A 27,838-nucleotide genomic window follows, 5' to 3' on the forward strand; every position below is an offset into this window, starting at 1 on the left:
TTAAAGATCTTCAAGAACATGTAGAAAAGAAAATACTTATTGACTTGGAGACAGATGACAAAAAGGTGGGCCTCTAATTCTTAGGTACCTTCCTTCTTTGGGTGTGATTGTACAGAGTATGGTTTCATGTTGGGTGAACAGTTGGATTTTCAGAATTCAAATAATCAGGCAACGCAGTCTGCACTATGGTGTGTATTTGTGGCAGTTGCTGATTGCAGTGTCAATTGAATCAGCAGATATCCTGCTTGAAAGAGGGGTTGCTAACAAAGAGCTTAAAAAGGAATGTCAAGAATCTTAAAAGCCGTGTTTGAGGCGTTCAGGCAGATCTTGTTTACAGTGAATGAAAAACCTCCTGGATTACTGTCACACATACAATCAGAAATAGAGATCTTGGAAAAATGGATAGTGTGAAAAAGTGGGGTGGATGTGTGGAAAAGCATTATGAAAGTTAAGCAAAAGTATACAGTTATATGGATATTTTCTTACCTGTCATTTTGACCCGCACACAGAAGACTAGGCACGCTAGAGATACAGTTCTCAAGCGAACCAAGAGACGATGGGGCCCAATTCCTTCTGTTATGATAGAGAACTCACTTGGACCTTTCCCACTACAAATTCAGCAGGTACATTTTATACAGATCTTAATTTTACAGTGCATCGTCCTTTTGTGTGATGATTATGATGTATGAAGAACAGAAGCGAGCAACTCATGTACTGTCCACTGATACCATTCCTCTTCCTCCTCTGTCTTGCTCTGTTTTATGCTTCTCGAGATCCTGTTGCTGAAATAACTTGTGATGGTAGTAACTGGAAAGGTGCTACAGTTGTAAAAAGCAGAAAAGCATACTATGATAGGAGAGCTCTTCTGCTTAGAAATCAATGAATCTATGAAGCATGTAGTTTGAACAGGAAAATCTCCACAAAAATGCTATAACATTGCTTAGAAGATTTAGTAGAAACAGGGAAGATAAGATTTTGTCCACTTGTCTGTATACTTTCTGGAGTTCGGAGTGAATATCTGTAGAATTTAAGACTGAATATTGTTTGTGTTATTAGGAAGAGAACCGCCAGTATGTAAACAAGTAGACATGAAAGAGGAATACAAGAACTGTAGTTATCATTAATGCATCTGCCTTCTCTACATTATAGAATGTCTGGTAGCAGATACTTAGAGATGAGTGTAATAACAGAGTCTGTACAGAGCAATCATTCTGCTAATCTTATCTGCCTAACTTCTGGCTTTCAGTAGATAGGGGAAGTATTTGGGGAGGGGGTTGTCTGTAAATAGATAACTGCTGATGTTACCTCCTTACTGCTTGTAGTATGGTGTGGAGAGGCTATTTAAATTGGCACGTTCCTAGACTAAGCTATAGGTTGTTTTCTTTTTCCTTTTCCTTTGCTTTTTGTTTTCATTAATTACAAGTCATATTGTCAGTGAATGCATTGGAACTAAAATCTTTTGAGCAGAGGCACACATAAGAACCATCTGTATATGAATATGTATGAATGCAGCATTTTAGAAATAGTAGATTTCTAGATCAGAATTATATTTTTTTCCATGCATGCTATCATTTCTTAAATTGTTTCATGGTAAATGTTTGAGTTTGAATTAACTACCTATCCCCATGCACACACCTTATAAAGGAAGGCAGCTACAAGTCGGTCTGTTTCCCTATTCTGAGAAGCCTAAGCTGCTGAAGAAAATAAATAAATTGGGTTTTATTTTCGTCATTGAAATCTTCTGCTTCTGTGTATGTGATTGTAGGAAGTATTAGAGTGCTGCTGCTGTTTTACCCTGGGTTTAAAAATGTGTTCTTCGTAGGTCCAGTCAGATACGGCTCAGAACTACACCATTTATTATTCTGCAAGTGGACCAGGAATTGATCAAGATCCAAAGGGCTTGTTTTACATAGAAAGAGAAACTGGAAATATCTTTGCTACTCGTGCAGTAGACCGTGAGCAGTATCCAAGTTTTCAGGTACTGGGCTCCATAATGTAAATATAGTTACGTCCTTTATTTCTTATATTTTTTATGTTGTGTGTGTGTGTGTGAAAGCTGGGTTACAATGGAGACATGGAGCAGACAGGATCTATGATCAGCTGTCTGTTCAGAGTGGTGTGTCTAGTGTTGGAGGGATGAAACAGATGACAAATACAGAAATAGCTGGTTATTCAGATCAGAGCTCTGCTTTTCACTGCCTAAGCTCTAATTACAGCATAGTTGCAATGAGCTTTTGGATTTGCATTACTTCTAGGCAGAGTTTGAAGTCATCCCAGAGTTTTTCAGAGAGAGTTGAAAAGGTCTGCATAGAAAACAGATTGTGACAAATTCCAGATGGCTCTATTTTTGAGCTTACTATTTTGTTAACAGGGTAGAGTGCTCTCTCTGCTGGCTGAGAAGTGTAAGAAGGCAGTTAGTAGAAACAGCTTCTGAATAGATGGGTAATTTTCACTACCTATTTTTGCATTGCAACTAAAGAATGTTGTAACGGATAGATAGTTTTGCTGCTTTTCTTGATTGTGTTATAAGTAACAATAATTATATCTGGATTTTTGGTAATGCTGAAGTTGTTTGAATGGTACATCAAAAATTGTGTTCAAAAGACTTGGAAGACATGCTTGACAAAATTGGGGTGGGAAAGCATCTCAAATATTGCTAGTGAGGGAAGTGAAAAGTGGAAAGATTGGAATACTGTTCAAGTTTTTGAGTTGCCATCACTTCCCCTTCCACTTGGTTGGTCTTGAGGAGGGCACAGTTGAAATGCTGCATTTCTTTTTCTTGACTCCATCAATTTTAAGAGTTGAAAGTGTAAGAGCTGAAAGTGTAATAACACTTCATGGTGCTTAAGTATGAGGTGAATTACTGAATTTCTGTCTTACAGATCATTTGCTTTGCAAGCACTCCAGATGGTTATTCACCGGAGGTACCCCTTGTGCATACAATCAGAATAGAGGATGACAATGATAATGCTCCATATTTTACACAGGATGTTTTTGAGTTTTGTGTCCCTGAAAACTCCAAGCCTGGTAAGAATTGTTTCAAACTGATCAGCGCAGTTACCATTACTTATCTCAATTGTGTAGTAATGTGCTGTTTATTCCAGTTCAGTGGGATTGCCGAAGTAATATTTCTTTGCAGCAAAGACTGAATTTTCAAGGAGCAGCTCAAAAAATTTTTTTTAAATGAACAGAAATAAAAAAAAAAAAAACATAAAAAAGTGAAAAGTAATGTGTCAAAGAGTTTTTTTTAGAACAGAGATGATTCAATATTCTTTAAGCAGCATAATAAATTCAGAAGACTTTTTTTATTAATTTATCCACAGTGAACTGCCTCCATTAAAAGCTTTGATTGCAAAGAACAGCACAGAGCAACAATTTTAAAAGAATAGTCTCCTACACAACTAAGTTAGTGGTATTTGAAGGTGTGAAAAACTTTTGATTTAAGATTACTTGTGTTGGTTTTGAATTAAAGTAGGACACTTTCTGTCTGTGCAGCAGAAGATCAAAGAATGATAGAATTACCAACATTGGAAAAAGACTTGCAAGGTCACCTAGTCCAACTGCCCACCTACCACAAATATTTCCCTACTAAACCATGTCTCTTAATACCACATCTAAATGTTTCTTGAAAACACATTAAAGGCTTGTTTCCACCTGTACTCGTAGAAGGGCAGGGATTTGCCTGTTGCTGAATTCAGATGTTATGAAGAATAAAAGCAGGGAAAAAAGTTGGCCACAGAGAAGGAATGGAAAGATAGTGGTTTGCCATTCCCTTCCATTTACTGGACTGGGTGTACAGAGTGAGGAGAGTCTGACTTGTTTCACAAAGAAGGCAGTATCTTCACATTCACTCTCAAAGCATCAGTGGCATTTAATTCTCTGACCTCTTCTACTTTCAACTGGATGAATTATGGGTTAACAGTGAAGTCCAGACTGGGTAAGCAATGTGCCCCAATGGGCAGTGCTGCAATTTGGACTGTGTCAGAAATCACTGAACCTCCACTTCATCTGTGTTTGGGATGTTCAGTTAGAAGTAGCTAAAATCTAGACCATTTATGTTTCTTTTGATTATTCCTTTGTCAATAATTGCAACATTGTTTGAGAACGAGGAAGAAATAGAAGATTAAAATAGTCAATTTTACAGTATTATCATATTTTCCATACTACTTATTGTGTTTTCAAAGCACTTGGATTTAAACCTAACAGATAGTAGCTGTTTTTACCAATCTGAAATAGAAATACATCTTCAAGTAGTGTTTGCCTACTTGTAGATTTTTTTTTTTCTGTAACTTAAAATTGCTGTATTGTGTTCACAGGTGTGGTTGTTGGAACAGTGACTGCAGAGGACAGAGATGAGCCGTATACTCTGCATACTACTTTGAAATACCGCATTGTGTCACAAGCTCCTTCAGTAACCCCAGCGTTTTCTTTGCATGGTGACACAGGTGTCATTACTGTGTTATCGCCACAGCTGGATAGAGAGGTGATATTTCCTGATGTATATTTAGCACTAGATTCAGTGCACACATCTCACTTCAATCCCTGGCATGAGAATCAACAGATAAAGCATTTATGTTGCCTCTTTCTTTGTCTATCCGAGTTTCTAGCTAGCCTTGGTAGGGAATCTTTTGCTGTTCTCCTGTTTAACACTGAAGAGCTGACTATGGATTCTTACTCTTTCTCTGTTCATGAATCCCATGGCTGCTCTTTCCTCCTAGTTAAGCTCCATGTGAGATGCTGCCTGCTTCTTTACAGGGAAGATGAACTAATTTTGCTGCATGTAATCAGTCATCCTCCACTCAACAGAAATTTGTAAAACCTAAACAGTAATGCAGTGCTTCCTGAGATAAGTGCACAAAGCATTTATTGTTGTTAAATAACTTTGAGATAAGGAGTATAGAGAGGTTTTACTTTTTATTATGTTAAGAGTTTTTTGGATAAAAGGTTACGTGAGAGATTGTTTGCATTAGAAAAACAGGCATATGTGATCAGAAATCTTATTTCTAGCATAAGATAGATGTTCTATTAAAAAGAAAAAAGCCAAACTGCTACAACCACATTTTTTTTAGGATAAAAATAATTATATTCTAGAACATTTATGTTACTTCGTGGGTGAAAATCCACATCAATAGTGAATTGCAAAATTGTGCCCTTGCAGGCACATCAGGTACAGATTTTCTAGCAAGAGAAAAATGCAGTCACCAAGTATCACTGTAACTGCTAAGGAAGCAGTCACAGTGACTGCTGAAGAACTTAAAGTTTGAAAAAGTCTACTCATCTTTTAATAATAAATCTATGAAGTGAAACAGGAGATCCTTTTTCTTTTACCCAGGAAACCTAATGCTTTCAGGTGTTCTGCAGTGGGGTTACTGTCTCGATTTGCAAGCACCTTCTTTGTGTCCAGCCCCTAATTTCCTAGGTTGCTCAGGTATTTGTAAGATTTTTTCAAAAAAAGACATTCTGTTGTTGTGATTCAAGTCACTGATTTGAGAGAAATAAGCTTAATGAAAAGTAGCCACAGACTGAAAGTGCTGGAAACGTGGAGAATGCTCTGAAGGGGGAGTGAAAGAGAACAGATAAGGGCACATCATTTGAGTCCTCCAAACTATCAGATACTGGGAAACAAAGGTGTTTGTGAATGTTCTGGAGAGCTTTTTTTGATGCAGGATACAGCTTATGCTTTCTAACAGATTTTGAACTGGGTGCTGCTCAGCACTATTATACTCATTTTCCTTCTGGAACTGTAGGGAAGATGCTTCAAACTCAGTCCAGTCCCCTGCAAAATACAACAGTGCACTCTGGAGCTGAGTTGCAGAACAGGAATGAAACACTTATTTCTGTTGCTGTGTTTAAAAAATATATATATATATATATATATCAAACTTCTGTCTACTTTTATTCTTTTCAGCTGGTGTCCGCGTACACTTTATTAATAGAAGTGAGAGATATGGCAGGTCAGCCTTTTGGTTTGTGCACAACAGGGACAGCTATCATTAAGATTGAAGATACAAATGACAACGCACCGACTTTTAAGCAGTTGCAAGTAAGTCTTCATAAATTGTCTGTAAAGGGTGAAGGAATTATTTTTATCACTTCTCTGATTTCCTCATGGGTATTCCTTCAAGTATGATTCTGAATATCTTAAGACAGTTGATGCCAACATAAACCTTTGTGAATGCCCTATTGGTTGTTACACTGTTTGGTAATTAGTTGTTGTGAGTCAATGGTCTTATATGACCATTGGGAGAAAGCTAACATGAGTAATTCTCTTCTGCAATGAGCTATCATAGGAATCTTGTAATTTGACCATACTATGATTCTGTGATTTATTTTTATTTTTATTTTTTTTTAAGGGGTAGGGGTGGAGGGACAGATTGACTCCTAAGCATTTTCATGACCCCATTACCTTTGACCAGCCTCTGACTGACTCGTGTTAATGTCAGTGAAGTAGATGCAGGGATTTTCATTTCATTATTTTCCCTTCTTCATTCACATTTTAACATAAATAAAATGTTGACTGCTAGCTTTCAAAAGTTTTTGCCAGGAAACAAAGCTGACATTTAATTCCTAGGTTAATTTCTCTTTTTAGAACTTAGTATATCTCAATAAGCATATATACAGCTGAAATGCTGTAGGAGACGGTATGAAAATGGATAAAATACAATATTGAAGAAGAGCAGGTCACTATCTATGAAGAATACACATGCATAATCTTTTCTTCCTGCTACTGTAGAACATCATCAATAATATTAATTCAGAACCACTCTTATCCTGCTTCTTGAGCTTGCACAGAATGGCACAGCTCTTAAAAAAAAATATATATATATATATATATAAACCTTTTGTCCATTGTCATCCAAGTAGAAATGTATTTTGCCTTTCTTCAAGTTCTTATGACTTGTTTATATATATATATATTTTTATTTAACCTGTGGCATTTTTTAAATGCTGTTCTTAATTACATTGTACACATATGCTCATCTGCAGCTCAAGAGAACTGTGCTCATTTACGTTTCCTGGAAGGAGAATTCCAGGCTTTACGTTATTGATAGCTGGGAGTAAAGGAGCTACACTGGCAAGTTCCTGTTTCAGTCTGTGTGAGGAAGATGTTGGGGAAGTACATTAATGCGCTGAAATGAAATAAGTCGTTGTACTAGTGTGGTAGATTGGCTCTTCGAGTTTAAGTCCAGCATTGTGGTCTAAAGTTTTAAATACAGTGTTGTTCACTCCTGAATTGTTGTGTGGTGTTCTATGATTTAAAATTAACTATTTTTCTTTTGATAACTCCAAGTATGAAACACAAGTGGAAGAAAACAGAGTGAATGTAGACATCCTGAGAATTTCTGTTGTTGATGCCGATGAGTTTGGGGCACCTGGCTCCACAGCTGTGTATGAAATTATAAGAGGAAATGATGACCATACCTTTGAAATTACAACAGACAGAAACACAAATGAAGGAATACTTTGTGTTGTTAAGGTAAGTAAAAATAGGACTTTGTAGAGCAACATTTTTGTCTTCGGGTGTTGCTTTTAAAGCCAATAATGTAGATAATAAGTGATAAGAGTAGAGAAGCTATCATGTATTTTTTGTTACTGATAATCACTGAAATTTTTCATTTGGGTTGCTAGAGTTATGGTACTATGGTTAGGTTTCAGTTAGACTTTGATCTTCAAGGTCTTTTCCAACCTAGCAATTCTATGATTCTGTGACAAAGCTGTGTCTGTATTTTCTTATATCTATCTTAGCTCTGTAGTAGACCAGAGTGTATTATAACTTAAGGATATAAATAACTTTATTAATGGCATAAGATGTCCTTGGACAATGTATCTGAAGAATTACATTTGCAGATAACTACTCATCAGCCCTACAAATTAAGATGTATTTGCAGCATATGATGTCTTACTGGGAAATAAATGTAGGTGCTGGCATGAATCATGATTGACTTGTGCTGGAAAGAAAATATGGTCAGTTAGGTCTGGGAGGAGAAAGTCCTGCCACACATCTAGTTCATATTTCAGTTCTGTTGGTAATTCACTAGCAGAATGTTCATCTAAATATGCACAGTGATGCTCATTATCTTATTAGGGACTGTTTCTATCAAAGAAAGTTCTTTTCTTTGATACATTCAAAACATGACTTGTTTTATGGTTATTGTTCATATCTTGTCCTTTTACTGTGTCTTAAGCTGGATGCTCCAGAGCGATACCTGATTTCTTTTGTAAATAAGTTTTACACACAGTTTTACTTACTTAATAATAGTTAAGAGAAAACAATGCCAAGTTTTATATAGGTTTGAAGTGGGAGGGGAAAACGTTTGTGTGTTTGTGTATGTATATGTGTGTATCTTTGTTTCAGGGGCTGGATTATGAAAATGCCAAGCAAAGGATCCTCGTGATTGCAGTCAACAATGAGGCACCCTACATGCTGGCACCACATTCACAACAAGTTGTTCAGAGCACCTGCACTGTTACAGTGAATGTCCTAGATATAGACGAGGGGCCGGTGTTTAAACCCTGTTTCTTCCGCATGGATGCTAGCGAATGTGATGACATTGGGACAAATATTGGGAAATATCTAGCAGAAGATCCAGAAACTGGAAATAGTGAAGGCATCTGGTATGAAACGCTGTTGTCTACTAATTTATTTGGAGTAAAGCAAGGAGGGGTATGGCAAGGGGGAATGTTGGGGTGTGTGTGTGTGTGTGTGTGTGTGTGTGTGTGTGTGTGTGTGTATACATGCATTTGTGTAGGCATGTGTGTATATGTAAATATACATGTGTGTGCATTTGAGATCTTCAGCTAAACATGAAAATTATTCTTAACAGCTACAAAATACCACCTGGACAGTGTAACTGGGTCAATATTGATGAAAAATCAGGTGAAGTCAGAACTGTTAGAGTCTTGGACCGAGATCTAGGAGAAGTCAAACGAGGCCAATGCAATATCACAGTCCTCGCAATAGACAGAAGTGAGTACTAAATGTTTTCATCATCATTTGTACTTTGTGGAAGAATTTCATGTGCAAATTTAACATAGCTACAGCTACATTGATTCAGACATGATGTGCACTCAGTTTGTTGTCTTACTTTTGGGATGACTCTATTAATTGCTTAGGTAATATTATTACCCTTATATATCCAATGGCAGGAGTTATTTTTAGCCTTTCTGTGCTAAAACATCAGCAAGAATAAAAAGCATACCTTGAGAAGTTGCTTTACAGCTAGGTATCATAACTGTCTCTGAAGCTTGGATATTAAAATTACATGTAAACTACACCAACTTAAATTGCTTAGAGATTCTGTTGTAGAAACATACATCGTGCTTATTTTATATACAGTTAGGTATTCCCGGTGATACTTTTAAGAAGTAAATTTGATATAATTTCTCTATAACACACAAGCATTTCTGATTCTTAGATTAGAAAAAAAAAAAAAAAACAGATTAGGATGGATAGATTCAGTTCTTACATGTAAGTTTTGGTAATAAAGTGCACTTCATGGCTGAAAGAAGCATACTTGTTTCCAGGGGAGGGAGAAATGTTGTAGGGAAGCAGAAATACTGGAAGTCTTTCTGCTTTTGTCTCTCAGTTTGTCATAGCCTCCTTTACCTTGTTTCTTTTACCCTTCTTTTCTCATCCTCCTGTTAGAGCAGTGTATGTACTCACGTAAGATGCCTGTGAACAACAAAATAAACTCTGTCCACACACAAAACATGGAATTTTGGGACATCTTAATTTGGTAGTACTCTTTCTGTTTGTACCAATACACGTTGGTGCAATTAACTATGACCAGATTACACAGCTGAAAAGAGGCAATTTTCAAAGCAAGTCAAGAAATTTCTGTATGGGATCCTGAACTATGTAAAAAGATGCACTTCACCTTAAGGATTTGATAATTCAGATTTCTATTTTTATATTTTTCCAGTGCAGACTTAACTTGAAAAATCGTCCTGTCTTTCTCACCCATGAGAGAGGACAAACTTGCAGTTGCAGACTTTCTTCTACCTTGTTCCATCTTTCCTGTTTCTTTTCCCTCCTTTACCCACTCGAGGATAGCACATGAATGACACCAACTGTCAATTTTTTTCTGTGTCACTAGAAAATACAAGTTCCTTGCCAATCTTGCAAGTTTCTGTTTTTCTTTGTTTTATTCCATTTAGCAGTTTTCAACAAAGTGATCTGTTGTATGACCAGTCAAGCAAAGATGAGAAGTGGCCAAAAAAAAAAAAAGGCTCTCTCTGCTTTAGGCCAAACCCATAGCTGCTTTCCACCTTCTCAGCTTGGCTGTTACAGTTAATGATACTTCGTTGTGAAATTAGGACTAGAAATAAAGAAATGAATGAATATTAGTATTAAATAGTAAAATAATAATTTTTATCTCGTAGATGGCAAAACAGGCACTGGAACCCTTCAGGTTGTCATCCAGCCTTGCAACAGGAATTATCCACGAATTCTTACAACTGACTATATAATGTGCAGAGACAGAAAACCAATCTGCCTCAGTGCAGGGGATGAAGATGAGACTTCTTACAGCATGCCCTTAGTCTATCGCATGACTGACCGTAGCATGGGTTCCATGTGGAAGATAACACGGCACAATGGTATGTTGGGACTTTCTTCTCAGTTTTATTTCATCCTTCAGCCGTGGTCACTGGCCACTTATTTTGCTAAGCAGAGCAGTAAACTAAATGGATTTCGCTTCCCACTGAATATGGGAATTCAATTATGAGAATATGAGAATATAATTGAATATGGAGAATATGAATTATTCTCATTGCTATAGCAACAAAATCAAAGAATGGAGGAGGTATAAACTGAGATTTGGATTAATTTTTTCCAGTTACTGGAAGTGCTTTTAGTATGTGTCAGTCCTGCTGACAGTCTTTATTAGCAGACTTAAACAGTGTCATTTACTTCAGTGAACTGTGTTGACTTCATAGTTATAAGTTAAATGTGTTTAGGAGGATATATAAGGGTTTTGCTTTTCAATTTTAATGTTTAGAAAGTGTGGAAAGTATAAATTCTTCATAATATCACATTCTGCATGTAGTTAGTGTCAATACTGATCAATCAAAACCAGCTTTAAACTAACTAGTACGGATTTGATACTGGCTTAACTGTAAGAATGAAAGATTATGTTTAGAGCCCAGATGTGACAGTGGGGTTTCAGATACACAGTTAACACCATATCTTGATGGTTTTTTTTTTTTTTGTTTTGTTTGTTTTTTTGTTTTTTTCCCAGAAAAGTCTGTGTATCTTTCACCAAGGGGTGATATTCCATTTGGAACATACACTATTCCTGTCAGCGTATCTGATAGTTCAGGAAGGCAAGGAATCAGTGAAATTACAGTTAACTACTGTGATTGCGTTACTCCAAGTGATTGTGGAGCTGCTCGTAGTGCTGGGAGTGTTACTCTTGGTGTATGGGCCATCCTTGCAATGATCTTGGGATCACTGCTATTGCTGTGTAAGTACACTTTTTATTTTACCAAGTGCAAAACAATTAGTCTGCTCAAACTTGATTCAGGCATCTCTGTGTGACTCTTCTATAACTCTAATCAGTAGTTTACTGCACGTACTCTGTATCAATATCAAAGGCTTCTAGCTCTCATCTCATCCCATAGTTCGTGTGTGTGGCTTATTATTCTTATAAGAACACTTTATGATGTTCTATGTGTTCATGTTAAAAGATCAAAAAACCGTGTTCTGCATTTTAACCAGAAGGGGATGGGGTATGTAGCAATTACTGGATCCTACTGTCAGGTAAGTATTGCAGTTTGTTCATGGGGAAGTTTACAGCTCGCTTTGGCATGCGCATTTCTGTTTGTAAGAATGCGGAAATCAATTTCCTAACTGTTTTTTGTAATCCTTAATGCATCCTGGATTAAACCATAGAGTCTGAGACACTATGTTTAACAAGAAGTTTTACAAGAGCCAGCATAATGTTGGAGGACAAGTTAGATTTTTCCATAGGCGGAGTAAACCCCTGAGTGCATTTTGCGTTACTGAAGTTGCTCAGGGACAAAGATTCTGAGCAAGTCAATATTGTTGTTAACCAGTGAGATGGCCTCTCTATTATGTATCATTGTCACAAAGTTTTTTTTTTTTTTTTTTTTATTTACCGGATTCTGATGTAGGCCAATTAACATCATCTCATTTTTAATGACACAGGGACATGCTATAGTACCAGATGATTCAAAGTGTTGTTGTTTTTTGGTTTTTTTTTTTTTCCCTATTAGTGGACAACTTGCTGTGCTCCTTCTCAATTTCAGCTAGTCATTCTTACTTAGATACATCATTTGGACCTGCTCACTTGTTTGAGGTCAGATAGTTCCGTGTTTTATCTAAATGAGTCAAACTCCTGAACTCATGGCACAGCCAGGAGGGAATAGTCAGATGTGAGGATGCAGAGTAGGGGAGCAGTGTGAGATGTTGAGTAGCTTTTTGTCCCTGTTCCTTGAATGCATCCATCCAAAATATACTTGTTGCTTTTTTATGGTTAGACTTTACCCAGTGTAGTCAGTGCTCAGTGTTTTTACGGTTTTGTCTTCACATCTGCCAGCACTAAGAGGTGACCCACCAGAATCACTGGTGCAAATCTTGCTGATAGCTGCAGCAGCTAAATGAGCTTCAGAGAGGTTCCTAGGCAATTTCCATAGAAGCTTATATATTTAGTGAGGATTTCTCTGTGAACAGTTAGGCAGAACTGATTTATTCCTTGTGGATTTCTTTATTCTTAAGCTAAAAACTGGCAACAGTGTTGTCATTATGGAATCATAGAATAGCCTGGGTTGAAAAGGACCATAATGATCATTGAGTTTCAACCCCCTTGCTATGTGCAGGGTCACCAACCACTAGACCATGCTCCCCAAAGCCACATCCAGCCTGGCCTTGAATACCTCCAGGGATGGGGCATCCACAACCTCCCTGGGCAACCTGTTCCAGTGTGTTACCACCCACTGTGTGAAAAGCTTCCTTCTAAGATCTAAGCTATACCTTCCCTGTCTCAATCTAAAACCATTCTCCCTTGTCCTGTCACTATCCACCCTGGATAGTTCCCACTCCTGTTTTATGTGCTCCCTTCAAGTACTAGAAGGCAGCAGTGAGGTCTCCCCAGAGCCTTCTCTTCTCTAAGCTAAACAAGCCCAGTTCCCTCAACCTTTCTTCATAGGAAGGATGCTCCAGCCCTCTGATCATCTCAGTGGCCCTCCTCTGGACCTGTTCCAAGAGTTCCATGTCTTTCTTGTGCTGAAATATTTGAATAAAATATTTAGCTCTTTGTTTTGGAGGGGTTTAATTGCTCTTGATTCTTTTATACAAAATTATTTCTATCTGAGTCTTACACATAGTATTTCTGTAAAAACAGAAAATTGAGTTCAAGGTATAAAGTAAGATCACTCTGACTCTGATCATTCTGTAACATACTTGAAATCTTTCAGGATTCCTGTCATCCTTTCTGTGAAGCAGAACTTTCTGATACTGGGACCCTCAGCCCCATATTTCCTTATGGCATAATTTGACACTGCATATCCGTATACAAAAAGTGTATGCTGTACAATGTTCTCATATAGGCATAAGACATGATTTTTCAACTAGATTTTGTTTTTGCATTTTATTAATGTGAAATGTTGCAGACTCTGTTTTTGTAAAGTTTGAATTTATTCTGGGGAAACCAAAATATGTTTTACAGTTCAACAGTTTCACTATAGTGAAAAATCCACGTAACACTTGAAAAACAGTGTGTATTTGTACACTTTGGAATATGGGCATTTTCATACATGGTATTATTTTTTAATGACATGCGATACGTAAGCGTTTAGGCTAACACAACAAAATTTGCTTTCAGACAAAAGTAGGTAACTGTGTCGAGGTAAACTTCATAGCATCTTTCTCACATTTCTTCTTTGTAGTAATCCTAATTACAATTTGTGGCTGTTGTGGTGCTGGGGTAATGCACAGGCAAGTGACTGATGATTGTGCCAATCACAACTTAATCATTTCAAATACAGAAGCTCCAGGAGAAGAAGTGATGGTAAGTTGCCCATTTACTTCAATGTAGAAACATGTAATGATGCCATTGTATTTCAGTCTGAGGAGAGACCTATCAGCAAGTAAGTGATTTAGTAATGGAAATAAGCAATGAATGCGGGGATCGTTTATATGCTTTGGTATTTTACAAGAATTTGTAAATTCTTACTTCAGGCAGAGTTGTTAGCACTGTATATATTTAAGATAAATAATGTTTTTTATTGCAAAAGCTGCTTCTTGGCTGCTAACAGTTCTTCACAACTTTAACTGTTGGGTTGGAAGTTCCAGGTAAATATTATAATGTCACTTTTTAAAATGAGATTAGATGGGAGTTTACTCTTTTGCCCACGTTGAATGCCTGCAAAACATTGTTGCTATTCCTTGGAAAAGGAATTTTAAATTTAGCATGAAATCATTGTGAGTAATCATATCCCTTCTCTTCTGTCCTCCACCGACAAAATGATTTCTTTAAAAAACATTGAGCTTACTTAACATGAAAACCAAGAAAATATCTCCTAATGATGACAAATGTCAATTTTGTTACTGCTTATAAAATATAATGTAGTATATAATTTTTGTGATTGCATACTAATTTCTCCTTTTTTTGTGATATGCAAACTTTATGAATAAAACAGAATGAACTTCTTCATATGACTGTATATCTGATGTAATGAGTTACAGGTGGTTGACTTTGCAAACCAAACATTTTGTGTAATTGTAAGAAACTAACGTGTGGGTTATAGTGCATCTTTCATCTGGATAATGATTGAGTTGTGGGATCTACTTTCATATCCAACTACAGATTTTCTTCCCATCTTAATATTTTTCTCTGAAGACCTCTTATTGATCTTCATAGACTTCAGTTCTAATGATGGCTTATTGTTCAAAATGTCACTGTGCAGAACTGAGCATTTCAGTTTTTAGCATGGAGAGTTTCTGATTGCTGTCTTTTTAGTTTAAAAAATACAGTAAAAATAATAATGAAAACAAAGGTTTCTCCACTGTTAACATCTTTTATTAGGATCACAATATAATTCCTCTACAAACTACTGATCAAGTAGGATGTGGAATAAAAACAGGAGATCAGCAAGCATTTGAAATGGTAAAAGGAAGAGGGCATACCCTGGAATCAGTCAGAGGAGCTGGACATCAGACGTTGGGATCAGTCAAAGAAGGAGGAGGAGGACAAACTATGGTGGACACATGTAGATACTCCTATTCAGAATGGCATAATTTCACACATCCTCGTTTAGGAGAAGTAAGTATTCCAACAATGGTTTCCTAGAGTGTGGGCTATGATCAGTTTATGTAGTTCTCTCAAGAAAGACATTTGGGCTAGAAAGGGCTTTGGTTTTTGTTTGTTTTCTTTATTTTTATTTTTAGTTTGCTTGTTTTTCTTTTCTTTTGCTTGTCTGCATCCTGTTTTTTGCCCTTTCAGAAAGTCCTTTTATATATTTTGAGACATAAGGATAGATAACTTTATTTTCTTAGCTTAAATTGTAAAGGGTATGTGTTGTTTTTTTTTTTTTTTTTATTAGAAGATTTAACTTCATTGATAATAATTACTTAAGCTTTTATGAGTTTATTTTTGTTAATTTGTTTGCTTTTATTCTAACTGCTTGCTTGTGCTAACTTACACCATGATATTTATCTTAGCAATGGTGTAGGAATGTACGTACAACATTTGAAATGTAGTTACTCCATGCTTTGGGGATCAAAAACTCACTCTCACTACTTGTCTAACTACTTTTATGTATCGGTTGTTCAGTTTTGAGAAACAGGTTCTTCCTCTTCTATTGTTACATACATAATTAGTAGAAATGATTTCTTTATTAATATTTATATTTTATAATCTTAATGATATAGACCAATCATGTGCATTTTTTGTATGTAGGAATCCATTAGAGGACACACTCTGATTAAAAATTAATCAATGAAAGGTAAATCAAAAGAAAAATTATTTTTCTGCAATACTTTTAGAAAAACAATTTAAGAAAGTAATAATGTCTTCTTTTCCTATGCAGAAGGTGCATCTATGCAGACAGGATGAAGAACAGAAACATTCTGAAGATTATCTCCTTTCATATAACTATGAAGGAAAAGGATCCTTGGCTGGTTCTGTAGGCTGCTGCAGTGATCAGCATGAAGAAGAGGCACTTGACTTCTTAGATCAACTGGAACCCAAGTTTAGGACATTGGCAGAAACGTGTATAAAAAGATAAACATGTTTTTCGTGGTGCTGAAAAAAACTGTAAATAAGTGGCTGTCCTACTTTTGTGATATTAGGTATTTTGGAATTGAATGCAACAGATTCTTCCACCTCTTGCTTTCTGGGGGAAAGGTTTATCCAAATTAATTTAGTGAATGTAAGTAACACATTAAATGTACGGCATATTTTTTTTTATACCTACTAGACATCAAAAGTAAGGGATTCAGAACATCTTTTTCTTTAGACTACGTTCATAGAGTAATACTATTTTCCATTTAGTTTTTACTTCCTATTCTGTGTGGTTGCTTAAAATGCGGAACTTAGTGCCGTTAACGATTGTTTTGTCCTTGAAATTTTACTTTTTTTTGCTTTGGAGAAGGAAAGCTTTTCTCTCTGTTTCTTTGTTTTCTTACAGATCTGTAGAAATAAAACCAAAGATATTACTGGTGGATATCAAATACCTTGTTAATTTTTAACATATGAACCAAGCATATGTGAGATACAAAACATTTTCTCATGTTAAAATAAAAAAATACTGATGACTACACTGGAAAACTTTATATTTTGATTGAAAGTTAAATATATATATTGTATATATGTAAAATAATATTCAAAAATATATTTTTCTCCTAATGGGTTACTACCCATCAAACTTGCTATCCTAAGGGATTGATGGCATCAACGCATAGGATATCAGCATTGTATGCGCATTTATATTTTTCTTTTAAGGAAATAAAAAGTTTAAAAAAAAAAAAAAAAGAAACAAGGGGTAACTATTGTACTTAAAGTGAATGCAAGACAATTCTCATGTTTACTTGATAGAAGTTTGTACCTCAGTTTCTTGTGAGTTTTAACATAGTATCATTACAGAAATGAACATTGCCAAGAGTTTTGTCCAGCGTAGTTACCTCTACCTTCTTTACTCCTCTAGTTGTGGACATCATGAGACTTTCTTTCTGTAAGTAGAACTGGCAGAAGATGCAGCCCGAATGGTCTGAACATGTACTCATTAATAATGTGTTTTCGAGGTAGCTCTACTTCAGATGCAAAGATACGCTGCGAGAAGGAGTCTGTTCAAAGTGCGTTATGCAGTGGTTGTAGAGGTGTGCATTCTTACAGTTCTCTGGCAGAGATCATCTGAATCCCATTCGTTATTTTAAGAGATAAGCATACATATAAACTGTATGTTTTGTATGTACTTGTATCTTGAATCTGTAATGCATATGGCAAATGACAGTAGAGTGATCCGAGTGTTGTCATTAATCTATTTCTGGAATTCAATTTCTGCTTTCTAAGGTTTTGTATGTTTTTAATAATTGCACTCCTGGTTAAGTAATATGTCCTCTGCACTCTGGGAATTCTCTTGTGCCTTGAAAGAATGTCTTCCTGTCTATGAGTAAAACTTATTGCAATTACTTATCATTGTTTTTGTAATTCTGCTTTTAGCACTTGCTCCATAAACATACGTCTTAGATACTTCTAAAAATTTACTGTAGTTTATTATCTAGAGAAGAAATTACTTTGTACCAACAAATAATCACGTTGCTGTGAATTTCAGTGCACAGCTGCTGCTGATTTCTAGTGATTGCAGTTTGTTCCATAAGTTCATAAAGTCTAAAATAATACTTTTAAATCTAGTCTCATGCTGTAAATGGGCTTCAGGCAATTTCTGGTACAAACTAGCTGTTGTTAATAATGTTAAATACATTTTAGTGTGATTTCAAATTGGAGATGAATTACAACTGCTGCCAGTGAGTGGTAAGAGTGACAGTCACCAATGGCAAAATTTTAGATGAGAACCATGATGTCCAGAACTTAGTTTAGGAAAAAAAAAAAAAGTTAACATTACTCATGCAAACACTACTCTTCCTTATCAGTAATATAAAGTTTTGCTATACGTTATCCATGGTTAGGCAGATCTGTGGCTGGTATAAGTCAGGATGGCACTGCTGATGTCAGTGGAGCTGTGTTGATTGATTCCCAGTGAAGATCTATCTCCTACTGATGTTCTCACTTTCAGTCTTGTATCTTCACTTATTAGCTATACACTTAAGGTGATGTTGATATCCTTCCTTTCCTCCCCTTTTATTATTATTATTTTTTTCATTATATATGCATCCTATAATTCAGGATGACCTAGGAAAAATAATGAAATATGCTCTTTGAAAATTACTTTTGGGGTGGGATAGAAAAACCTCTAGAAATAATTTCTTTCCTCATAAAATATACTTGTAGTGCTATTTGAAAGGAATGGACCAAATTTATTTGAGCTGAAATTGACTTCCATGCTTACTGGCTTTAGAGTTAAAGTAATAACTTATTGAAAGTAAAACAATGTTTTCTACTCTAATTTACATTAAAGATATATTTTTATTTTTCTTTTACATTTCAACAAATGTAATAGTTTATTCCAATTGAATTACTAAACTGAATGGACTGTTTCTATTAAACAAAGAGTAGAAAGGTAATTGAGATGCTTCAAAATGTTAACTGTAAAATGTTTTCAGTGCATCTTTTAATCATGTGACTGGAGACTTAGTACATCACATTAAAGTTTACAAATACGGATTACCAAATAATATTTGTATAAAACGTACAAATGAAATATTGTAAAATGCATAATCTACTGGTTGTTATTGTCTTGAATTGCATTAAAAAATTGTGAAAATTGGTTTTATTCAACTAGATCACATCTAAACTACCTAGTTGTGCAAGCAATGACATTGTTTTACTATTTTGTACAACAGCGAGAAATACATTTTTGCAAAATAAAAGGAACTTCCACGAAAAGAGTTCATTTCTTTTGTTGTTTTATATCATAGGCTGGCCAGTTGTCTTGTGGGCTTTATTCCATTAGGCTCTACCAGGTCAGTCTTTGAAGAGGCCAAAGTCTGCTCTCCTGAAGTGCAGGTCTGTGATCTTATTTTTCACCCTCTTCTCAGGATCTTGAACTGTTCCATCTCATCATCACTGCAGCAAAGGGTGTCTTTGATTTCCATGTACCCAGTGAGCATTGTCTTGTTAGTGAGAATGAAATTCTCTCACGAGGAGCAAAGAACCTTGCTGTCATCTCTGTCTCTTTTATCAGGAAGTTGTCATTGATTCCCTCCAGGAACCTTCTGTACTGCTTTTTGTCCTGTTCATTTGCCCTCCAGATCCTTATCAAGGTGGTCAAGTACATTATGCACCATACTAATGTCTGTGAAGCTGCTTCTAGCTATTCATAGAAGGCCTCATCCACTTACTCTCCCTGGACCCACAGCAGACACCCATTGTATAATCTCCCATAGCATCTACTCTTCAATTCTTAATCACAAGCTCTCAGTCAACAGCAGTAAGCTCCTCTAGGCAGAAGTTCGGGTTAGCAGATGGATACTTTCATCCACTGCAGCAGGAAGTTACCCATTACTGTTACTTTTTCTTCCAGATGCTCCTGTATGGCTAAGAGTCTGTTAAGACTACGCTTGACCTGAAAGCATGCCCTGTTCCTCCTCATCACTGAGGGAAATGAGCTTGCTTCAGTATTCAGTTAATGAATTTCAGCTCAGCTTCATGCTTTTGTTGCCCTTCCTTCCAGCGCTGGGTCACCCAATGCTATGGAGACTAGTGGGAGGAGCAGCATTGTAGTAGTCCCCATACGCCAATGCTCCTTGCTGCAGTGCTGGTCAGAGCACTGGAGCTTAACATTTGAATGCAGGTCATACCCATGAAAGGAGAGCTGTTACATTCACAGTGCTGAGTTGCTGGTACACTTGAGCTTGGGAAAAATTGGGGAGAGATGAAAGAAAATGGGCCCAAAACTGAGTTAGTCAATTTTGCTGAGTCTATACTTAATCTCACAATGAAAATGGGATTGAAAGTCTACTGATACATGGTTCTTGTTCTTCCCCCAGATTTAATGATTGTCTATGGAAAGGTTAAAGGGGATAAATAATTCCTATATCAGGATGTGCTGTTCTTGCTCTTTCAATTATATACAGTGTTTTCTGAAGTTTTTATTTGTTTTTAATTAAAAATTGTATTAGAACAGCAATGTATTTCAGATGAAAAGGGCATCAGCTTGTCTAACAGACTTACACTGAAAATAAACTACCGTGAAATCTGTGTTGTGTCATGGTTCTTACTTTGGCCTTAAAGCCTTAATAAATTTATGTTTCTTGGAGGTGCATGTGTGCACTTTCCAGAGAAGTATTGACTATTATCATGCAGTGTATCTGTTGGACTGCATATTATGTGGGACTTTAAGTGAAACAACATGAGTATTAACTCAAATCTCTGTAATCTCTAATGGCATCAGAAAAATTTGTGACATATCAGATACACAGAGAAGCATTATGGTTTGAAGTCTGATTTGGCAGGTGAGCAACTGTAAGCAAGAAGATCTATGGAAGCAATGTATCATTTTGCACAGTTCTCAAGCCTTTATCTTGTATTGGGTGGAACACTTTGAAAACACTGTACATGATGTCTTTCTGTCAGTAAGTACCTTAAAGAAATCTGCAAGCCCAAAGTACCAACACTGGAACTTATCTTCAAGCTCCCAGAACAACTTGTTCTGCTCTCTGAGCACAGCCTGCTCCCCCTAATTTAAAACTTGACCTCTTCATCTCTATCCTTCAGGTTCCCCTCTTACCCTAATTCTCCCTTCTCTCTTGCTTTGTTCTCAGCCCTTGCCTCAGGACATGTCTCTGTGTAACTATCATCACTCCCAAACAGCTTGTTTTATATTTATTTATTTTCATATGTCAAGCTTCCCTGTTGCAGTTTATCCTGACTCCTGTGCCAACTGCATCTGAGTGGGCTGCCTGCACAGCAGGAAAGGAAATGCAGGGAGTGTAAGGAAAAAAGCAAATAGCTTAGCAGTGGGCATCTAAAATGCTTAAGTGACATAATTATCCTGCAGTGAATTTATAATTATCAGAGATTTAGAATCTTAGAATCGTAGAATGGTTTGGGTTGTAAGGGACATCTAATGTCGAGTTCCAACCCCATGCCATAGGCAGGAGCACCTCCCTCTAGACCAGGTTGCTCAAAGCCCCATTCACCTGGCCTTGAATGCTTCCAGGGAGGGGGAATCCACAGTCTCACTGGCAACCTGTTCTGGTTTCTCACAGTGTCTATTCAGAGTTTTGGACATGAGTCTTTTAAACTGGACGTGAATGCCTCTGTTTGATTGGATGGATCTCACCTGTGTATCTAACTTTGATTACAGGAACCAGGTTGCACTGACAATTGAAAGGAAAGACCTGGTCATCCTCAAAGACTTTTAGATAAAATATGATTCATAAAGATCATCATTTACAGAAAATAGCAAGTGACAGTACCAGAACTGTTGAGCATGTTGGCTGTGTGTGCGAGAAGATAGTTTTATTTATACTTTAATTATCACTTTCAAGGGAAGCATTATACTTTTGAGCTAAAAGTAAGTATTCAGTCAGGGGGAAAAAAAAGTCAGCCTCTACCTGATCCCCAGCAATTTAGCTTTTCAATGCATTTGATCTTAATCTGTTGAAATTATTCTGAATGACTGAAAGCAGTCTTGGGCAAACAAGGAAACATTGTGCAACTCGTTAAATACAGGCAATTTTGCTCAGTTAACCTGTAATTAAGACATTCCAAATAACTACGACTAAGCCACTACAAACTTATCACATAAATGCTTTAACAGATCAAATAGACCCATAAAGACCAAAGTCTTTCCTCCCACTTTAAGGAGGCTATAATTTTAGCAGATCAAGGAGTATGTAATGAAGTTTTATGCTCCACCTCTGCTCTGGAACACAAAAGCAGCTGGCAACATTTCCTTGCCACTCTAACATCACCCTTAGATCACCTCATAACTTGTTTTGTTTTCTACACAGCTCACACTGTCACTGCTTCAGTAACGAAAAGGGAAAAACACAGCAAACAGAAATCCTTTAGGCAATAATCAGAAGATACACAATTTTCTCACAGCACTATTAAATTCTCTCCTATCACGAAAGAGGCTTTGCTAATGGTCAGTGACTGTATATGTCACTGAAAGTTAATTTTTCCTCACACCTTGAAATAACAGGATTACAGCTAGAACTCCTGGGCCACATTAAGGAGTGCTTTAAACAGCCAGCAAGCATTTACACAATGCATAATCTTTTACACTTAAGAATGAATGGAGAAAATAACAATATCAAAACAAAAAGAAGTGAAGATTATGCCATTATGTGAGATAATATAATGAGACATCCATAAACTCAGTGCTGTTTGCTTTGTTAGTTTTTTTCTATCCTATAGAAATTGTATGGTAAAAGAAATCGCTTGATTCAGCCCTGTGTTCATTATAGATTCAGGACAAAAAAAAAGTGAACTTTTTCTAATGATGTTTTTCCTCCTAAGGAGATTGTTTCCTAAGATGACTGGATTCAATCTCAGCTACTTTCATACTGCTGATGGTATAGCATGGATCACACTGCTCTGTAACATGATTATTAGGAGACAAAGAAAGCTTGGTTCACTCTTACCAAAAAAACGGTGATAGGACAATGTTAAAAATACATTTGTCTTCTTTGCTCACTGTGGGTCTCCCTCATCTTTGAATTAAGTGTAAATATTGATTGATGCCTAACAATTCTCATTAAAATTATTTCATTTTGCCAAAGTCTACTTTGATTTCTGCTAGATGTTTGGATTTACACCCCTCTTTTGTTACTTTACTTTCCTGTATGAGAATAAGATCTCTGAGCCACCAATTTAGGAGGAAGCTGCATTTCTTTCTAAGTATCCCGTCGAGCACTTAAGAAAAGTGACTTCTGCTCTAAGAACTCCTTCAGTAGTACTCATCCATTCAAATAGGAAGTGCATGAGAGGACAGGGCTATTTAAAATCTTATTCAAATATGACCTCTTGGCGGGAATTAGAATTTCTGGCAGCAATATCGGGCTTGTTTCTTTCATCCTTCCCTGCAGCAAGGGTGTGAATCTCTACACCATTCTCAGGTCTGTGTCCTGGCAATCTAGTCCTTGTTACTGAGCCACAGCAGGAGTTGCAAAGTCCAGGAGATCATGCAAGCATGTGTTCTGCTTCTGGGAATGAATCTGTATAGAAGAACAACAGTATCCATGGAAGAGCACAGTCCAGCCTGGAATGCTCTGTATGACTGTCAGAAATGCAGCACTATATATTTTCTGATATTTGGTAAAGTTTCAGGAAGCTGGGACTCGTACCTAAATGTCATTTTACCTTGGCTGAACATAAACCAGCAGAGTGCTTTGGTGGTCAAAAAGGCCAACAGCATCCTGGCTTGCATCAGAAACAACATAACCGTGAGGAACTTGGAGGTGATCATCCATCTGCAATCACTACTGGTGAGGCCACACCTGGAGTACTGTGCTTGGTTTTGGGCCACTCACTACATGAAAAACATCAAGGCTCTGGAACATGTCCAGAGAAAGGCAGCAAAGCTGGTGAAGTGTCTGGAGCACAAGTCTTATGAGAAGCGACTGAGGGAGCTGTGATTATTGACTCTGGAGAAGAGGAGGCTTAGGGGAGACCTTATTGGTCTCTACAGCTCCCTGAAGGGATGTTGTAGTGAGATGGAAGCTAGCTTCTTTTCCCAGGTAACAGTGATAAGATGAGAGGGAACAGCCTCAAGTTGTGCCAGGAGAGGTTCAGTTTGGATATTAGGAAGAATTACTTCTTCTGAAGAGTGGTGAGGTATTGGAACAGGCTGCCCAGGGAGGTGTGGAGTCACTGTCCCTGAAGGTGTCTAAGGAAAGGGTAGATGTAGTACTAAGGCACGTGGTTTAGTGGGCAGTATTGGTGGTAGGTGCATTGTTGAACTAGGTGATCTTAGAGACTTTTATCAACCTTTATGATCCTATGATTCTAAGGTCTCCTTTGACTTTTTGCTAAACCACAATGCCACCATTGTGGCAAATATAAATTTTGGAGCTTTTTTTTGACACCTTCCTATTCTTGGGGGAATATATATACACACATGTTAATAAATAAGTAAAAGAAGATTAAAATAGCTTGACAGGGTGAAGAGCCTGTCTGATGCGAGTTTAGCACGATGGATGAACCTCCATGCATTTACTAGTGTTAGAATGATAAGAGATAGTTTAAACTGTCAAAGCAGGGTAGGTATTTAATAAAATAAACTACGATTTTATTAGTTGTTACTGCAGTGGAAAAGCATGACTTGATTTAAACAGAAGATAGTCTATCTAAACATCTGATCCTGGGAGCAGTGGTCATGTTTCCAGCTGCAGATTTGTAGTAAGATGCCACACAGTGACTATCAGTTTCACACGCATTTATGTACATGAAGATCTACAAAAATCTGACTCGACTGCCTGTGATTGCACATGAAGTTATTAGTGCAGCATTGTTGCTATCAACAAGGACAACAGCTTTGACAGGTGGCTGATTACATTAATGATGGGAACATGATTAGGATAGAAACAGACACTGCAAAAGCCAATCAATAAGAACAGGAACATAACATTGCTTAGCCATTGGTCAAATCACAGAATAGAAATATGCTATGATGCATGCAAATTTAGAATCACAGAATCATTAAGGTTGGTAAGATGACTAAGATCACCTAGTCCAACCACCATCTCTTGCCTGTGATTGCTCTAGACCTTGTCACTCAGTGCAACATACACTCTATTTCTGAAAACCTCCAGGGATGGTGAGTCCATCACCTCCCTGGGCAGTCTGTTGCAGTACCTCACCATTCTTTTGGAGAAAAACTTTTCCCTAACATCCAACCTGAACTTCCCCTGGCACAACTTGAATCCATTCTCCCTAGTCCTATTGCAACTGGCTGATCTGAGCCTCAAAGGTTGATCCAGCAGGGACTGCAGCAGTCTCAGGCTACATTTATATTATTAAATAATCTGGCACACTAATACTTAATCACAAGGTTGAAGCACTTGGTGGCAAAGCTTCTGCTTACTCACAGAAGATGTTTAGGGTGATTTCAGGAGTCCTCAGTAAAGATTTAGCTTCATTGCTTGACCCGACCATCTCCATTCATGTGATTAGATGCTATTCAAAGGGTTATTCACAGGTTGAAGCTTTCTATCTCCATTAGCAGTGATGAGCTTGTTTGAGAGCAGAGCTTTGACTGAGTTTCCTCCTAAATAAATCAAAGTTGTTTGTACCAAAACTGGTTGGAGAACTGCATGAGCATGCAGTAAGTGGGGATGACTATGACTGGGACATTCACTTAAAAATGCTTCAGAGCAAAACATCAGTGTAGATACTGTTCTTATGAATGGGCCTCTGTTGCCCAATGCAGGGACTCTGTGACCCAGCAGCTTGTCAAAGGAATGCATGATCTGAGATCTGCTCTAAATCTCTCTCTTCTGTCTGACACAGCAAGAAGGTATTCCTAAATGAATATTACATGTAATGGAAGAATCATAGAACATCTTGTCAGGGACATCTTCCACTAGACAAAGTCCCCCAAAACCCCATCCAGTATGGCTTTGAACATTTCCAGGGATGGGGCATCTCTAGTTTCTGTGGGCATCCTGTTTCTGTGCCTCATCACCCTCGTACAAAATAATTTCTTCCTAATTACTTATGAAAATCTATCCTCTTTTAGTTTAAAGCCATTAAACTAAAGCCCTTTCCCCTGTTCCTATGCCTACAGCACCTCTCCAATTTTTTTGTAGGCCCCCTGTTGTTACTGAGAATCTGCTCCTAGGGTCTCCTTGGAGCCTTTTCTTCTCCAAGCTGAACAACCTCAGGTCTTTCAGCCTGTTTTCATATCTCCTCTGATAATTTCTGTGGTCCTTTCCTGGATTTGGTCCCACAGGTTTACATCCTACTTATGCTATGACCTCCAGAGCTGAACACAGTACTGCAGGTGGAGTCTCACAAGAGTGGAGTAGAGGGGGACAGTCATGTCCCTTGCCCTGCTAGTCACACTTCTTTTGATGCAGCCCAAGATACAGTTGGCTTTCTGTACTGCAAGCATATAACATTGGCTCACATCAGATTCATCAACAGCCAACACTCCCAAGTCCTTCTGCTCAGTGCGCTCTTTGCCCAGCCTCCATTCATACTTGAGATTGCCCTGAACCAAGTGAAGGACCTTGAACTTCACCCGTTAAATTTCATGAGGTTCAAAACTCCTACGGTTTTCAAGGTCTCTCTGGATGTCAGCCCTTCCCTCCAGCATGTAGAATGCACGACACAGTTTGCTGAGAGTGGATTTAAGCCCACTGTCCATGCCATTGAAAAAGACATTAAACCGTGATGCTCCCAATATCTGATCAACACTGCTTGTCACTAGTCTCCAGGAGAGGACCAGTTTTTCATGGGATTATTTTATTTCACTAATGTAGAGAGGCCACGTGAGTTAATATTTTTCTAGTTGCCTTCATCAGCAGCTACCATATTTAACTGTGACACTCCACACAGAAAGACAGGTATTTTGCAATAAAAGCACTATGCAAACAGGTTTAATAGTATAAAATCACCGAGCGACAAATTGTTGATAGCATTAAAGTCAAGGTTATATGCACCTCAGGCTATGAAACTCAAATAGGCAAGGAAAATAGGATTTGTTTGTCTGGATCAACTTGTAAGTCTGTGGCTCTGTAAGAACTGGTATACATATTAAAAGGGAAGCACAGAAACTTTTGATGACATAGTAGGTGCAGAATCTGAGACAACTGATAGCATCATACTAAGAATGAAGAGAATATGAAAAGTAGTTAACATCAAGGCAGAAGGCACATATCAAAACTGGTTAGCTTAAATGTAGGTAATGGCCATGTGAATATGAGTTGTTCCATGCAACTTTCAAAGCAAATTTAAGAAACAAACAATATTATGCTGTCCACAGTCTCGAGCTTATGTAAAATATCCTTACAATTAAAATGCTTGTAGAAGGTAAAAGGAATATAGTATTCTTGGTGTTCTGAAATAAACATTTTCAGAATTTCCAATTTGCTCATCTTTGAGATTTTCGGGAGACTTCACTTTCCATTCCAGGCAAACATAGGACAAAGAAAGACAGTCCAGGAATGATCAGAGAATATATATCCCAGCAAGCCCTTCAAAAAAAGAGCAGAGTAGAGAAAATTTAAAAACATTGCTTCCACCACCATTAGAAGATGTACGAATATCTTAGGTACACTGATTTGCTTCTCTGTCTCTATTTTAATAATGCAATCTCTTTTTAGAAGGAGACTGAACTTCATAAAGCTGTTCATGAGGTTTCTTGATGTGAATTGTTATCACCTTTACTGAATATTATTCTTCTACAAGGCTGTCTCCTACTGTCCAAACATGTCGTACCAACAAGGTTTAATTGATTCTCATCAAAATGAGGATGACAATAACAATTCTCAAAGAATAATGATTGCAACATTTTTCTCAACAGTGACTCAGGCATGGACAAGCTCAAACATAAATGCAACAGTAGAAGGGAGATATTGAGCAAGTAAAGCTGACGACTGCCATGAGACACTCAGTAAAGCTATTTTGACAAAAGAGGAAAGACTCCTTAGTTTAAGTCTCCTGGAAAGTAACACTAAAATACAAAGCACTGTCAGGCAATTGGGTCAGTGCAGTAATCAGAAAATGATATTTGAAAGGAAGATTAG

General features: G+C 37.2%; 1 protein-coding gene across 1 annotated transcript; it reads left to right on the forward strand.

Annotated features, from left to right (window-relative positions):
• Positions 1-8: 8 nt before the first annotated feature.
• On the forward strand, positions 9-16,248 carry LOC306944484 (desmocollin-2-like; the record flags this gene model as incomplete). The annotated part of the gene is made up of 14 exons (XM_079533026.1): positions 9-65; positions 510-623; positions 1,823-1,978; positions 2,883-3,027; positions 4,317-4,483; positions 5,909-6,043; positions 7,292-7,477; positions 8,357-8,616; positions 8,826-8,968; positions 10,384-10,599; positions 11,241-11,465; positions 13,909-14,030; positions 15,048-15,284; positions 16,051-16,248. The coding sequence occupies exons 2-14, from the start codon at positions 579-581 to the stop codon at positions 16,246-16,248; spliced, it is 2,235 nt and encodes a 744-aa protein (XP_079389152.1). The 5' UTR covers positions 9-65; positions 510-578.
• Positions 16,249-27,838: the final 11,590 nt, after the last annotated feature.

Source organism: Tetrao urogallus, assembly GCF_951394365.1.
Source record: "Tetrao urogallus genome assembly, chromosome: 3".
Classification (NCBI taxonomy): Eukaryota; Metazoa; Chordata; class Aves; order Galliformes; family Phasianidae; genus Tetrao; species Tetrao urogallus.